Source organism: Narcine bancroftii, chromosome 11, assembly GCF_036971445.1.
Source record: "Narcine bancroftii isolate sNarBan1 chromosome 11, sNarBan1.hap1, whole genome shotgun sequence".
Classification (NCBI taxonomy): Eukaryota; Metazoa; Chordata; class Chondrichthyes; order Torpediniformes; family Narcinidae; genus Narcine; species Narcine bancroftii.
The window spans coordinates 84,751,994-84,768,746 of NC_091479.1; the positions used below are offsets into that span (position 1 = coordinate 84,751,994).

General features: G+C 38.1%; 1 protein-coding gene across 7 annotated transcripts in view; it reads right to left on the reverse strand.

Moving 5' to 3' along the window:
* The window catches only part of LOC138746060 (dedicator of cytokinesis protein 4-like), a 282,285-nt gene that overhangs the window by 62,337 nt on the left and 203,195 nt on the right, over window positions 1-16,753 (reverse strand). For all 7 annotated transcript variants that reach the window (XR_011346681.1, XM_069903813.1, XM_069903812.1 and 4 more), the window contains exons 33-38: window positions 12,297-12,392; window positions 11,871-11,931; window positions 9,459-9,552; window positions 6,615-6,763; window positions 258-344; window positions 43-147 (exon numbers count right to left, since the gene is read on the reverse strand). Coding sequence is in view for 6 of the 7 variants with exons in the window: in XM_069903813.1 (XP_069759914.1) it covers window positions 43-147; window positions 258-344; window positions 6,615-6,763; window positions 9,459-9,552; window positions 11,871-11,931; window positions 12,297-12,392 (592 nt within the window). In the remaining variant the exon portion in view is untranslated. The remainder of the gene's footprint in view (window positions 1-42; window positions 148-257; window positions 345-6,614; window positions 6,764-9,458; window positions 9,553-11,870; window positions 11,932-12,296; window positions 12,393-16,753) is intronic.

Genomic DNA, 16,753 nt, shown 5'->3' on the forward strand with positions numbered 1-16,753 from the left:
TCTATTTCTAAAATCAAATGCATTTTATTACCACATACTCACTCTCAAGAAGAACGGAAATTTCTTCCCGTAAAATCCAACTCTGAAAAATTCAGGCTCCAAACGCTGTTGATCCATTATTTTGTCGTAGAAAGCAGCTTCCATCATCTAATGAACAAGCATGTAAATAAAGCTCCTTACAATTACTTATTAATAATCATGTCCATCTTCAAACAAACGATGTACTTTTGAAATTTAATTATTAAATTGTACATTACCCTCATCTTGCTTAGGTTACGGTAATCATAGAAGCTCTCATACTGGTCTGCTAATTCACGACAAAGGATAATGCCATTTTCCCAGCACTATAAAATAAAAATAACTTCATTTATGAATGCTATAAATACTGGTTAGGATGTACAAAGGGGAGACAATCTGCCAAGAAATTATACCAACAAAACTTAGCGAGTTTTAATGCCAAATCTCCAGTCACTCTCCACGTGGTCTGTTATTTCCTGAGCTCAAGGTGGTATCCCATGACACTGGGTAAATCTGTGCTATTTATTGGACCATGCAAATCTGAGCTGATCTTAACTGGGGCTCATACAGCCTCTTGGAGTGGTGTTGAGAAGATGCAGAGAAATCCAAAAGCAGGTCATCTTTGTAATGTGTAACAGTACACAATGTTCTTTCATGGTTCAAAGCTTATTGTAAGAGGAAACTGTTTGCTTAATATACAAGATTCATACTTGAGTAATGAATTCCAAGTACATGAAAAGAATCAGCTGCCAGTAAAGAGGCTCAAACCAACAGCAAAGTTTAATCAACTGACGATATTGAATGGGGAAATGGCTTAATGCAGAAATGATCTTTTCCCCTGTTGCCTTTGTGTGAAACTTTCATTTTGTGGCAAATCCAAGTACGAATTTGGTTTGCAACGTCGAAGGTCAAGACTGAGAATGCAATGGTAGCTGGCATAGTGTATGCCGCTAAAATATATTCTTAATCCATCATAAGGCATAGGAGAGTGGCATTGTGCTCTGGAAGATTTTCATTGGATGATGGCATGAAAATGTAAAGTTATTCCAAGGACAGCATTTATCCTGGCAAGCAGTGTTATTGTCAACTGGCGAACCTATAATCTTACGAGTACAGCACCATGTGTGTACAGTACAATTCTGATTATCTGAAATTGGATTCTCCGAAATCCTCATTTATCCTATTTTTAAACACAATTTCGAATAAATGAGGACATCTGAAACAAATCAGAAATCCTCATTTATCTGAAAATTTTTCAGAGCCGAACTGATCTCACAGGTTGAAAAAAAAATTAACTCGACATGAAATTAGAATGACCATTGTCCTAGTTTCAGGTAACTCCCTCCCTTCTCCCTTTCTTCTTTACCTTCTCCTATTGACTTTTCTCTCCATCTCTCTCTCTCTCTCTCAAACTACATGCCACTGTCTCCCAGCTGCAAGCAGCCTGAAGAATCCCTTGTCCTGGTGTCATCAAGGAGAGTCGCCTCCCGGGCAAGAGCAGGACCTCGGGCTCAGAGACATTCCCTCCCTCCTCTCCCCTTCCTTCCCTCCCTCCTCAGCACAATGGAACTCCTTTAACAGGCCATTTGAATTCGACACAGAGCCAACAGCAGTCAGACAGGGCAGCTTGACCCCAAGGGGGAATACTGTGTCTCCACTCCCCATGGGTCCACCGCCATTTTTGTTACCATTTGAGATCAATCTGACGATCAACCAGCGAGATCAACTTACAATAAGGTCATGAACCTGAAAGAATAACCTAATTTCTGTGTACAGATGCTGCTTGGCCTGCTGAGGGTTTCCTGGTTTTATTCCAAATTGAAAATCAACCACAGCATTTGGCTTTTGAAGTAAGATATCTTCATGGACAAACTGTGTCTGACTCCTCATTTAATACTTGGGTCCTCCAGCTGGTTTGGATGCATTTCAGTGACACGTGGGGTGTACTGGCAGCAAGTGTTTGGAATGCATTATTCAGTGGTAGGTTTTGTTTTGTTCCAGGCTGAGCACTGGCAGTTTTTACATCCTGCAAATTACTTTGCCAGAGAACATATTCTATCAGATTCAAGTTTCCTTGGGTCATGAGTTACACTAAAATCTATGTTGATGAGATATTATTTGTTCTTATTTTATGATGAGGAACATTCTCACTTTCTTGATAGCACTGGAAATCACACCTCTCCCAATGCCTACACTGGATTCTATCATGAGAATGAGTTTGCTTGCAAACAGTAATTCCTAATTATATAACCATATGACCCTTCCCATTAAAAAAAGCTTTTCCTTAGTAGAATAGCTTTTGTAACCTGACAAGTTACATCAAGTACTTTACCACTATAGAGGCACAAAAGCATTATTATTAAATTAACTAGTAATCTAGAGATTTGAATTTGGTAGCTGGGGCTATAGTAGTAATGAAATTACAAATTAGGCTGCAGTAATGTCAAATATGATTTCCCTGTCAGGTCCTTTGGCCTATGATGTTGTACTGACCTACATAAACCTACACAACAATCTAAAGGTTGCCTACCTCACACCCATATGCTTTAGAGTATTTTAAATATCCCTGTTGTATCAGCCTCTCCTATCCCTGGCAATGTACTTTAGACACTTTGTGTAAAATAAATAGTACCCCTAACTTCTCCCTGAAACTTTCCTCCCCTCACCTTACACAGTTGACCTCTGATTTATTTGATATCGTCGCCCTGGGAAAAAATTGCGGGATGTCCACCCTATCTATGCCTCACAATCTTGTAGACCTCTATTAAGACACTTCTCAACATTCTTTGCTCCAAAGAGAAAAGCCCTTGCTCTGTTAACCTTTCCTCATGGGCCACATTCTCCAATCCAGACAACATCCTGGTAAATCTCCTCTGCAACCTCTCCAAAGCTTCCAAATCCAGGTAAATCTCCTCTGCAACCTCTCTAAAGCTTCCAGATACTTCCTGTAATGAGGTGACCAGAACTGAACACAATATTCCAAGTGTGGTCTCAGCAGAGATTTATAGAGCTGCAACATTGCATCATCACTCTTGAACTCAATCCCCTGAGCAATGAAGGTAAACTTATCACAAAACTTTTTAACTATCCTACAAATTTGCATGGTAATCTTGAGAGATCTATGGATTTGGACCCCAAGTTCCCTCTGTTCTTCCACACTGTTAAGAATCGTACCATTAACCACGTCCTCCACCTTCACATTCAACCTTTCGAAATGCATCACTTCACTCTTACCTGCATTGAACACCATCTGCCATTTTTCTGCCCAATTCTGCATCCTGTATATATCCTTTTGTAACCTACAACCCTCAGGGCCATCCACAATTCCTCCAACCTTCCTATCATCTACAAACTTACAGACCCATCCATCCACCACTTCTTCTAGGTTGTTTATTTAAAAAAGACACAAAGAGCCAGCAGTTCCAGAACAGATTCCTGCAGAACTCCACTAGTCACTGACATCCAGGCAGAATATGCTTCATCTATGACCACTCTCTGCTTTCTGCAGGAAAGCCAATTCTGAATCCACACAGCCAAGGTTCCATGGATCCTATGCCTCATGGGTTTTTGAAAGCGTCTACCACATGGGAGTTTGTCAAATGCCTTACAATCATCCATATACTCCACATCTACTGCCCCATCTTCTTGAATTTTTGTTCACTTCCTCAAAAAAAGTGACTTTGAAGTGAACATTAAGTATTCCTGTATAATTTCAAATAAAGATGGTTTGGCCATTTCCAACCTAAAGTAAATGTCACAATGAAGCAGAAAGCTGAAGATCCTGGAAGATGTCATCTTTGGCTGCCTCATAACATAATTCATTTTGCTTTGTTCTTATGCTTTCTATTCATTTTCCACCTAGTTCCACCAATTGTTTGATCTGCTTACACTTTACCATTGGACTTGAGTCGGAGGCATGAGAAGCTTCTGCAAGAATCATTGAAAATTTAACATCAAGACTGATTGACACCTTCACAAATGTGCATCCAATTACTTGGTACTTTAGTGTGCATTACACACCACATATTTCACACTGATCTACAAGGAGTATTCAGGATGATAAATATACAACATTAGCTTAACAGCCAATGTAGGAATTTCAACTAAAGGACTTTATTTTTTTTACAGAAACATTTGAATGTCTTGCTGTAAACAATATTTTCAGGGACACCCAGTGGAAATGACATTGTGATTATTCCCCCCCCCCCACCCCAAGTTTCCAGTTGAATTAATCAATACAATTCTCACAAATCTAAGAACTTTTTAAAATAAAGTTCAATGCAACATGGAAGGCAGGTCACACTGCATTTATAGTTTTACAGACCCCAATATTAGTGCTGGCAAAACCCTCTCTTGTCATACATTTTTAGTTTAGAGATGATTTAAGATTACTTAAAAAGAACATCAGATTTAATATGTGAAGGCTTCATTAATTGTGGTGCTACAGAATTCTTCAGTTCCCCTAATCCCAGTAGGCCATGCTCATCAGGTACTGCATGAAATGTTACCATGCCAAGACGAGCAGCTCAATTCCAAGTGCCGTGGCAGAAGCAATCACCCATTTCTGCTGGCTCGGGCAAGATGAACTGGAAGCAATTGGGGAGAGGGGAGGGGTCTCCCTTCACAAATGCTTGGCCAAAAAGCTGTGGTCCCAGCTGTTCTATCTGGTTTAATAATGTCATTATCCAGCCTGCAATGCAAGAGCAGCAGAACTACGAAACGTTATGGCCACCTCATAGGTATGTGGCAAAAGTCAAGTTGGGTGCACCGTCACAGACAATCAAACAAATTATCCACTTGGAAATACTTCAGGCAGCAGCATTCACCAGCAACTCATCAATAGGACCCCGTTACATGCTTGCAACTAGATCGCTAAATTAATTTTCCAGTTTATTTTTTGCTTTCATCATTCTTAGCATAAGTAAAAGCTGTAGAAACAGTACATGAATATTTTGAGCAATTACAAAGATTTTGTTTCACTGATAGTATTCCTAAAACTTCACCAACAATCATGATCCAGTTCAACAGATACTGCAGGCACATTTCCTGTACAAATCTAAATCTGTGGCTTGAGTCCCGCTAACTTTGCCGAGGAGCTGACCACGACAGCTATTCACAAATTACTATTCTTGCTAGATTCACCCAAGCTTGAAGCCAATCAAGACTAAATGATGGCACGAGTCAAAAAAAATTGGCTCCAGAGGTGAGAGGAAATTTTTCTTTGTTTAAAAATTGCTGCAAAAGTGAACAAATTTTGGTGGACTTAATTAAAGTGAGTCACCATTGAAATGAGAGAAAAATAGAATTGCACTTTCCTATACTTCAACGCACAAACCTAAACCCACAAATAGGGTGGCATGAAAGCTCAATGCTATTACAGCATCAGTCACCCGGGTTCAAATCCGCCACCATCCGTAAAGGAGTTTGTAGGTTTTCTCCATTGTGGGTTTCCTCTGGGTGCACCAGTTTCATCTCACGTTGAAGATAACATATGGAGTTAGGAAATTTAATGGTCATATAGGTGTATTTAAGAAGTATGGGCTTGTGGGCCAAAAAGGCTTGTTAACCTGCTGCATCTCTAAATTAAATTAAAGCCCACAAAAAAAAAAAGCCAAAAATATATAATCGGTTCATTTTACCAGAGCCTAATGGATTACATTTAGGATCCCTTGATAATTGAGAGCTTGCTGTAAAATTTCAAAGAAACAACTTCAGGACAGATATTGCATATCCAACAACTACATCTGCTGCAATTTCAAATTACAAATATCTGAAAATTAACAAGGAACACATACTTTCACTCGAGGGTAGCATCAGAAATATCAACCTGAGACTTAAAACATACCAGACTGACCATTCATAAATAGAGCAATTAAAAATAAAGCTTTTTTTGGTGAAAATACATCCAATATTTCTCACAAATAGTAAATTATATCAGAAAACAAGATACAAAGTTAAACATTTTGAAAGATAGAAATATAATTGACTGAAATATTCTAGTTATTTCCATATTTATTTTAAATGCCACTGGCGTTTGAATGTGAATTAGTAGTAACATTTTAACTATAAATCCTGATGACTTCTGACTTCATACAGCAAAAAGTATCTTGCAATGATAGATTGAGCATTCAACAGAGGAAAGACATCTTCTAGATACCAATAATGCTCCACTGCATTAACACCCACAAGCACACAAAAATTTAGTTTGACGAAAATGCCATGCTGAAGGCATATTCACAATAGTGGTTTCTTCAGCTATTGTGCAGCCCACCTTCCACCCGACAAAAGATGAAGAATATACAAAAGCTGCAATTCCATTAAGATCATATAATTAACCAAAAAAATATTAATAAATATCAATACAATATTTTATTACAAACCTCCACTAACAAGACCCTACCAACAGACCATGGGAAATCAAAGATGTACAAAGGAAGAAACTCAAAATTAAAAAAAGCAAATGGGTGATGGAAGGAATAGAAAAGGAGGGCAGACGAATGTTGTGATGTGCCTTGCAAATCGGCTTGTGGAGGTTAAGCACAATAGCAGATCGCCAAGCGTAGCAGACAGACATTAGCAGCAATTGCTGAACTTACTTTCCCCTTGTCAAAGTTCTGGATGATGGTAAGATGGAGGATCTCCTTCCGCTGCCACTCAGTCTGCATTGGGTAATGAAGGAATTCTCGCAGTGGCCGTTCTGACCACTCCAGGAGCTCATCATACAACAGCAGAGTGTACGCAGCTTCTATATTACAGAATAGAGTTGAAGAGATATCAATGGGAATCCATGAGTGAAATTACAAAAAAAAAACCATTTCTTAATTTTGTAACTGGGATCTCAATATTAAATAAAGTTAATGAAGATTGTAATATTTATTTTCTCTTTTAGGTAGGGAAATTTATTGCTCTTTCAGCAATTTGTAATTCATTGGCTGCAAGAGGGAATCTATGGCACATTCAAACAGACTTAAAACAACTGCTGTAAATTATAATTAGTAAAGAAGAATCAAAATGGAAAAAAAATTAACATTTATGTTCATCATATATCATTTCCAAAATATATTGAATGTTTATTCAGCCAATAAACTGTTTAGGGGGCTTTGTCCCTGGGAGAGACCAAGAGAATATTTCACAATTACAAAAGTAAAGGACTCCAGGAAATGACACATTTGTTGTGCCTGCATTAATGCTCTTCAGGGAGAAATGACTCAAAATTATATTTCACTCCTTGAAGACAAAGTTGATGATTTAATTATGACTTCAATTTTTTTTCCGCACATGGAAACTATTTCAGAGCAAACAGGATCTTGCACAACAGCAAAAAGATGAAACAAATCTTTAGCAACTTTCCATTCTAAATGTACCATACAAAATGCTTCATAAATCAACGCATAAATATTTCAATGAAGTTCAGTTATTTTCCCATGAACATATTTTAGTGAGACATTTTCAATTAACTTGTCATAATTGCTGTGAAACTTACTATTTATATGAAGAGGATTTAGTATCAATAACTTAATTTAACTGCGATCATACAATGGAAATAGTGCCATTGGGTTGCAATTAAAAATGTGTCACCCCATCAACTGCTCTCCTTAGTGACTTTTAAGAGGCAAGCTTTGTATTCTTCAAATATTACATATTTTTCACCTTTTTCCTCTCTATTTTGTCCATAAAATCATTATTACTAACAAACTCTCATCTACCAATGAAACCATTTCACTCAAATTTCCTTCCCAGAACCATGATTGTCTGAATCTAAATCATCTGGAAAACGTACACAGGTGTAATTATTATCCAATAACTCTCTCACTCTTTTGATCTCTTGCAACCAGCAGTTTACTCTATCTTTTTTGTGCTAAGCCATTTTCACAAAGCACTTTAATGAGTTGACTCTAATTGCCCTGTGCTCTCCTTTCCCTTTGCTCTTTAATCACATGCTCTTCAAGTTCCACTCTTTGCCTTTCCTTCTCCTGTGGCAATAAACTGCCTTTTCTTGACATCAGTCACAAACATGAGGTGACTTCCTTAATCCAGATGTCACCCAATATTACTTCTCCCCTGCAACCATGGTTCTTGAAAGAACCATCGTTCCTGACTGTTTCTGCAGGTAGAGGCTGTGAGTGCAGTATCTCAAGCCACAGTACTGAACCCCCAATAACTGAGGTCAGATTGGGTGGTGGGGATGTTAATAGGCAAGCAAAGAAACTCTGAAAGGTGTGGGATGCAGTGGTCCAAATGAATTTAATGGCAGAAATTCAAACCGACTTCTGTTGGCAGCTTCTACCTAACAGCTAGTAAAACTGACAAGCAGAATATTCCAAGCAAAGCAACAGGAGAATTAAATATTCAGGTTTTGGTAAGATGATTGGCCGAATGGGATGGAGGAAAATGTCATCGTGGGGAATACGAAGGCCATGGAGGGACATTTGAGGAAGGATTCAGGGTGTGCTTAAGGAATATGGGTAGGAAATCATACCACAGCAATTCAAGGTGTACATTTCGATCTGGAGGAAACTTTTAAAACATCCACTGAAGTAGACAGTTCCTATCTCCATCTTAATGTTGAGCCTCCCAAAAATTTGGCCACCAAACCAGAGACAATTATAACATTTAAATCAGTTTTCCTGTGGCATTATTGGAATCTATTATGTTTAAATTATTTAAATGCCAAAATTCTTAATTGGGACAGGTACATCACAAAATCAAGAAATCAACACCAGCTTACCCAGTGGATTCACAACAGCTTCCACACATTAAACATTCTATCCCACTATGAAGAGTAGCATCAATACCTTAATCTTTAAATGGACCCTTAAGAAATTCTACTTCGAATGCTATATCAAGAATGCCCACAATTCAACAATTTCTGCCTTCACTTCACCCAACTGCAAGTCTTCATCCACCTGTTTCTTATCTCCATGTTTAGTATCTCCTTAGTGCTGTCCAGGTTCTTATGTACTTCACCTTTCCCAGAACATTGCTGCCTTTTTCCCATTCCACATTTCTCACATGAAAATTGATGATCAGTGTCCAAATCCCTCACTGTCCATAGGCCACCCCACACAATTTAAATCTCGTGGTAATTTTGCTTCAGATAAGATTCCACTGAAGTTGGAGTTTCAGCTGCTTTTCAGCGAAGGATCAGCATGGCCTCAAATTAAAGTTTAAATGTTCTCAAAAGTAATTCAAGGTCACCACGTGCAACTTTTATCCAAAACCCAGTTTCAATATAATGTGTAAATAACCATCTTTAATTTATGTACCATCCATAACACAAGAACAAAAGTAACCATTTCAGGCCAGAACTCCAAGGAACGTTTATTCTCCATAAAAAATCTATCAATAGAATATTCTCTGAAAATAATTGCTTCTTTGCCTTAACCTAGAGGCTACAGATCGAAAAATGGTTATACCATTAATATAAAATGGTAACATACCTGTGAAATTCTGTGCCTTTAAGTGCAAATCATAAAGCTTATGTATGTAACGGATGTACATTTCTTCTTTATTTATTTCTGTCTTATAAAAATTCTAAAAATAAGGGTGAAATGAGTTACTAGAACATTCTTTTCATAAAGTATTTAAAAAACACAATATTAACAGACAAACAAGAATTTTCAAGGTCCAATATCTTCTTTCCACTACTTTTCAAATATAATTGTCAAAAAATTAGTATTGCATTAAATATCACTGAACCTCCTGCTCGTGTCTGACTGTATATTTACAGGCTTCCCCATTTTGCATCAATAGAGAAATAACATTATTTATAACTTCCATCCTTCTCAATGGACCAAATTCAGGTCACCTTATAACCTTAAAATCCTCGAGTGATTGTGGAAATGAGCATAAATAGGTCTGCAATGAGAAAGTGCTAAATTTTTTCTCAAAATAATAAGGAAAGAATCAAAAAGGAAGACACTCTCCAATTGTAATATTAAAGAAAAAAAAATCTACTAAAAAAAATTCATGCCTTTACATTGTGGATGGTGATTAGTAACTTGTGGATAAGAGGACGGGAGGAAAATGGCAAGTCTTTCCGGTTATAACCATTGTGGTAATATTTGCAGATATAGTTTCCAATATGGGCAAAAACAAGGACTCCCATTACAACACCTGAAAAGAACAGAACAAAGCTATCTCTACACACCAGCATCTCCACTACAGAATTTACATTTCCTAAAAGCAAAACGCGACAAATGTAGGAAGTCGAAAATATATCTCTGGAAATACTATGCAGGCCAGGCGGCATCTGTAGAGAATGAAAGAAGCGACGTTTCTGGTTAATAGCTGGGAAAAGTTAGAAATGAAACAAATGATCAACTATTGAGAAAGGGGGTTGGGAGAGAATATCCAGGCCTGTAACCGGTTGCAGAACAGGAAAGAGTGAAGGAGACTAGTGGTGTTGCAGTCTGAAAGAGTGTGATAATTATATCTGGAAGAAGGGTAGGAAGAGGAGAATAAAATATCAGAAAAGAACAGAACATTTTTGTTTGTTGCAATGCCAGTGTCTCTACTTGCTTCCCTGACAAGATTAGCATAAAAATAAAAAAAGTGTGTGTGGGATGAGATCCATTTCAGACAGGACCATTGGGACTGCCAGAACAGTAACGCTTCAACCCATCTGTGCACAGGCAGTCAAACCAAACCAAAAACCTGAAGTCAAAAAAGCAATGTTCTAATACAGGAGTATCTTCATGTTTTTCTTTAATATTTCAGTTGATTCAAGATTCCTTTATTGTCATGTAATATTACACAAAAAATGCATTTTGCCTGTTGCAAGGCAGATAAAGCTGGATGATTCTTTCATAAATCAGATTTTAATCATTTGCTTATGTTCATTTAGATTCACACACTCTGATGAGATAGAAGAGCATCATTATTGGAATATAGTTTATATACATTTGTCCAATGGAGAGTCACACTGGACTAACCAAACATAAACTGAGGGAAACTCATCAGCAAAGCCGTGTAAATTAATCCGATTTCCTGACTACAGTCTATTCATGCTTTTCTTCAAGTTTAGGCAGTGGATTTCTTGATTTTGGCCCAAACTACTACTTTCTCAAAAGGATGCAAATAAATACAAGGAATAATACAATCTTTTTTTATTTCATGCAACTTGAGTATAGAATTGCTGAGTAAGCCTCAATGTTAAAACAATATCTTTCACCATATCATTACTTCATTCAAAGAATTGAGGAGTTGATTGTAAATTTTAAAACATCAGTGGAACTAATTGTTCCTTTTCTCTTTTTTTTTGGCTTTCCATTTCCAGCCAAACCACTTTCTCCACCACCCCCCCCCACCCCCCCCCCACCCCCCCCCCCCCAATCACCAATAATATCCAATATTCAACTTGGCCACACCATCTCTGTCTCGAGGTGGGATAGCCAGCTGGTTGAAAATTGACATCTAATGCTGGCTTTTGAACCAACAGAACCCAGATGTTTAAAGTGTTCACGTTTCCATTTGAAAGCAACAAACCAAGGAGAACTTCGAAAGGAGGAGTTACATCGCAGGAGGAAGCAGAATCTGCATAATTATCACAGCTGGGTATCATTCGCAGTCAAGAGTTATTGGGGGAGTGGGGGGTGGGGGAAAGACTTGATTTTTTTGTGCTCTTCCCCAAATTCCCTCTGGAATAACATCATCCTGAACTAGCTGCATGCAAAACATTATTTCCTTCACTGTGGCAAGCCACTAGTTCACAGCTTGGTAGTTATCCATTAGGATGTTGCTGAGAACAGAAAGTCCAAATGTCCTTTAGCATTCAAGAATGTTGGTAGACAGCCATTCTAATCAAAATAAGCTTATTCCAATTTGAACAGTGGAATTGAAAAGATACTGACCAACAGACTAACAGTACAGCCAATCTTTTTGCCATCCACCTCCGCCACTTTCATGCAGTCTCTGCAAATGAAAAACAGTTACGATTTATTCACATTACTAATGCTTCCTGCAGCTTTCGGCATGCTAAAAGACCTTCATTTTCATTGGGAATATTGTCTTATATTTGATTTTTAAAAATACGCATCTTTTACACTTTACACTTGAAAGAAAGGGTAAAATATGCTTTGATAACTGCACACTAGGTATTTAGGTATTTTTTTTAAATACTGGAAGAATTATTACCAATCTCAACCCCAGTACATTATTTCAAAGGGACAAATCAGTTGAGACTAAATTGCTGCTCTAAAAAAAAAATTTAAAAACACAATTTAATCACTTACTCTTTGCAGTTTTTCCAATGTGTAGAGGAAGCTACTAGATCTTACCTGTAATCCAGCAACCTTTCCATCAGGCGAGTTGCAGTAGCGACTAGAGAAATACCACTTTCTCGCCAGGTTTCTCTCTCAATTTTTTTCAGAAGGCTGCAGACAGAAGGGATTTTGTCAGTGTTCTGACCTGGTTTATCTGAAACAAGTACAATGCTTCCACGAGCCCGGGTTCTCGTTCAGCTGATGCCTCACATTACACAGAAATAATTATTTCAGTAATAGGTTACACCAGTTAATTCTTATTTCACGAGTTGTATTGCATTACAGTAAAACCAGTAAAAAATATAATTATGGTAACATCTTACCTAGGGTAAGGCCCAAAAAGTGGTATTCTAGATCCAGGAAGCATTGGCAAAACAAATGAATTTGTACATTATCCATGAAAGAAGCAATAGCGACAGATTCTCCTCAGCAGCAGAGTCTGCGTCAAAAGTATGTTGTCATGGCTACAACCTTCTTTGCTTATTTTGCCATTATAACTGGCTTGCTTTTTATAAAAAAGTAAAATTAGCATAATTGCTATGGGAAAAGTAAATATGCAGTTGGAATATACCACTCTCCTATGGTTGACATGAAAATTTACTTTAACTCTTTATGAAAATTGCAATCAAGCCACTGTTAAGGAATCAATACTAATCTTTGAAATTCTTTTAACTGAAGGCAAATTTACTTTTAACAAGTCTGTGACTCAATTTGTACAGTATTTAAAAGAAATAGTCTGATTTTTATTACTCAGTTTCAATTTGATCATTTGACTACCGCATCGCCCTCTTAACATCAAACTTAATATTGGACATTCTTTTTCTAAACGTAAATGTGAAAATATAGGGAGTCTGAATTAATGAAAATGTCTTACTCCTTTCTGGTATATTTTCAAAGAGTCCTTACAAATTTAATATGCTTCGCTAATTATTGAGAGGGGAGGGAGGTAACAGAGATTAATGAAAAAATGATTATTATAATTACTACAGGTTTATTAGAAAAGCAAAAATTAAAGTGGAAAGCAAAAAAAGTTTGTTCTCGACTCAATATTCAAACCACCATGAACAATATTTAAAGACTCAATTTTAAATCCACCCACCCAAGAGGAATGAGGCAGGGAATGTGTTAATGAGCAAGTAAGGTGCTTTCTATTCCTTTCCAGTAGGTTTTCCCCATTGCTATTCCCACATTTGGCTGAGCCATTTGCTACATGGAAACAAGATATGTGGTGCTTTTTAAATTAAAAAAAGAGTTCAAAATGCCTGCTCCTTCCTGACCCTTCAAACATTACCTACTGCGTTATGACCAGATCAAATGGGACAATTGCCAAGCAAAATAACTTATTGAAATAGTACTGAACTGCATAAGATTGGATCATAAGTTTTTTTTTTGCAATTGAGCAGTTTGGCTTGACGGGAGTCCCAAGCTTTCATTCTGTACCTTCCTCTTTTTAAGATTCCACAATTTACAGGTTTTTACGACAAATCCTGCTATTGCATTAGGATAGACAGACAGCTAAAACAGGAATAGGAATATCAGCATCCAGTCCAAAGGGAAGTCAGCTATTTGAGGGAGGCTGCACCTCACACTCACAAGGCATTGCTGCAACACCACCAATGCATGACTGCAGAAGTGGCTAAAGGTGGCAGCTTATCAGCAATTTCTCAAGGGCAAGTGGAGAAAGAAATTGGGAAATTAATATTAATATCAGAAGCTGAGAAATTCCTTCACACAACTTAGCGCTTTTAAAAAAGCCGCTATGCAGTGGTTAATTGGCTTAATTTGAATAGAACAATTTGGTACATATTTCTGCTCATCTTAGTACATTTGATCCTAAATCTTAAATGGACCTCAGCACCTATTTCCAGCCATAAGACTCCCCCAAACAGATGTAGACACAGGAATATGCAGAGGATTTACCAGGTAAAAGCAGCAGATTTTTAAATTTGATTTGGACATATTGTTCTGCACAGACTCCTAGTCCAAAGGACCTGTTCCGGTGCTACACTGTTCTCTGTTCAAATCACGTCAACAGCACTACAATGTACAAAATTCATCACTCAGTGAGATAGGCACCAAGGAAGTTGAGATGACTGTAACTTAGATCTCCCTGCATTAAAATAGCCCAGTCAGATATATATTTCACAGAAATGACACACAGAAATGCTTCTCGTTTTCATCTCGCACTCTTGGGGCATCATTACATCCTCATATTCACCTGGGCAGTTTTGCCATGCAAGGTTACCGCAACTTGCAGCATTCCTCTACTTCCGATTTTTTCCAACCTGCTACTGCTCATCTCTGCCACATGTCAGTGCACTGATTAGGGCGATCAGCCAAAGAGAGGAGACCCCACCTACTTTTCCTTCAGACCTTGGAGCAGGCCGAGAAGGATTTTATCTATACTCATCAAGTAGTGGAATCGAAGAAACTAAAATCATCAAGCCAAAGCTAATTTATGATATGAAAGGAGACAACTTGGTCCATTGATTCTCCATGACTAAGCACTAGATTCATTATGATGATGGTCATCACTCTAACAGTTCAAAGAGAACACCACACAGGCTGGCATCAGGGCACCAAATATCCACTCACAGCTTTTATGAATAAAGGTAGATGACATATTCATTAATATTCAAAAACAAGATTTCTGCAAGGCCTGAGTAATGACGGTTAGGCAAGGCAAGAGCAGGTGAGGCGGGGTAGTTCATACAAGAGCGAGCTACGCAGGGGCAAGAGCATGGCAAGGTGTGAGGGTCTCAAAATTATCTGAGTTCTGAAGAGATGGACCATGTCACCATGTTACAACTGTACAAACTATTGGTGAGACCACACTTGAGAATATTGGGTGCAGTTCTGATTGGCATATAGGATGATGTAATTAAGATGGAGAGGATGCAAGGACTCTGTTGGGACTGGAGGACTTAAGTTAAAATGAAACTGGATAGGCTGGGACTTTTCTCCCAAGATCGTTGGAGGTGGAGGTTTATCAAATCATTATCTGTCTTTCTGCTTCAATAAAGGGGTTCTAAATCCAGAAGCCAAAGATTTAAGGTTCAAGGGGGTTGATTTATTGGGGAATCCCATGAGCAAGGTTTTCCACATAGAAAGTGGCGGGTTCATGGAATGAGTTGCGAAGTGGCAGAGATAGAAACAATTAGAAACATGACATGAACCCAGTGCAGCCAAGAGAAACTTGCATCATCACAGAGAGAATGTACAAACTCTGCTTGAACAGCATCCAAGTGAGGGGCTATAAGGTAGCAGTACTAACCGCAGCGCTGCTGCACCATCCTTTTAACAATTGGTTATGCCACTCTCCCAAGTTTAACAAGCATCATATCATCAGAGACGGGATATCTGTGAATGCCTGACATTCAAATTCAATTAAACATGCAATTGAGGTTTTAAACATTGGAAAAGTTAAAACAAAATGTTGTCCATGTTCTTCTCTCTTGCAGCTGTTCCTTGCCATGAAAATGAGTGGGTTTGCTGCTTCTAATCTAACAGTGGGCAGATTTCCCCAACTAAAGCACATGGAAACCCTCTGGAGTTTGTCACTTGATTCCACAATGAGCAAAATTGGGAAAAGCAAGAAATTACTTTGGTGGAAATCAAAATTGTGGACATTTCAGCCATATATTCAGGACTGATATTTTCCTTTATGAAGACATCTTAAGCCCAACTGCTCAAACAAACCAACTGCTCATGGGCAGTTTAAGTAAAACCTTGTATTTAGACACACAAGGGTAACAGACCCTTTCAGCCCACAAGCCCATGCTGTCAAATTATAACTAATTAACCGACAACCCCGAGCAGGTGGGAGGAAATCTGAGCTCCAGGGGGAAACTCACACAGACACAGAGAGAACATTCAAGCTCCTTGCAGACAGCATGGGATTCAAACCCTGGTCCCGATTACTGGCACTGCAACAGCATCTTGCTAACCCCTAAGCAAACGTGCCATCCAAATTAATTGCTGAAAACGTGTAACGGATCCCAATTTCAAGACTATCAAGAGAAGCTGACTGCAATGTCCCTGGCCCAGCTGGCCTGTTCAAGATAATGCTCAGCACTGGGTAAGAGAAGAGAGTGAGAATAAATTCTGTTACCCACGAGTGCTCGATGTGTAGCACGTCTTTGCTGGTCCAAAAATAGGAATAGGCCAAATTATTGTTCAAAGCTGTTCTGTCATTCCACGAGATTATAGCTGATCCTTTACCACAGTCACTTTCCTGGTATCACTTCCAAAGAAAATAAAATGTAACCTATTACAGTTATATAATGATTGAATGTCCTCAGCCCAATGTCACAGAGAAATCCAAAGATTTACATCAAATAACTTTTTGATTTGTCCCAAATAGCTGACATCTTATCCTCAACACAACACCTAATTTCTGTACTTTTTCTATACTAGAATCTTGTACATCTCAGTGAGGACATATCACATCCTTCTTAATTCTAATCCATGAA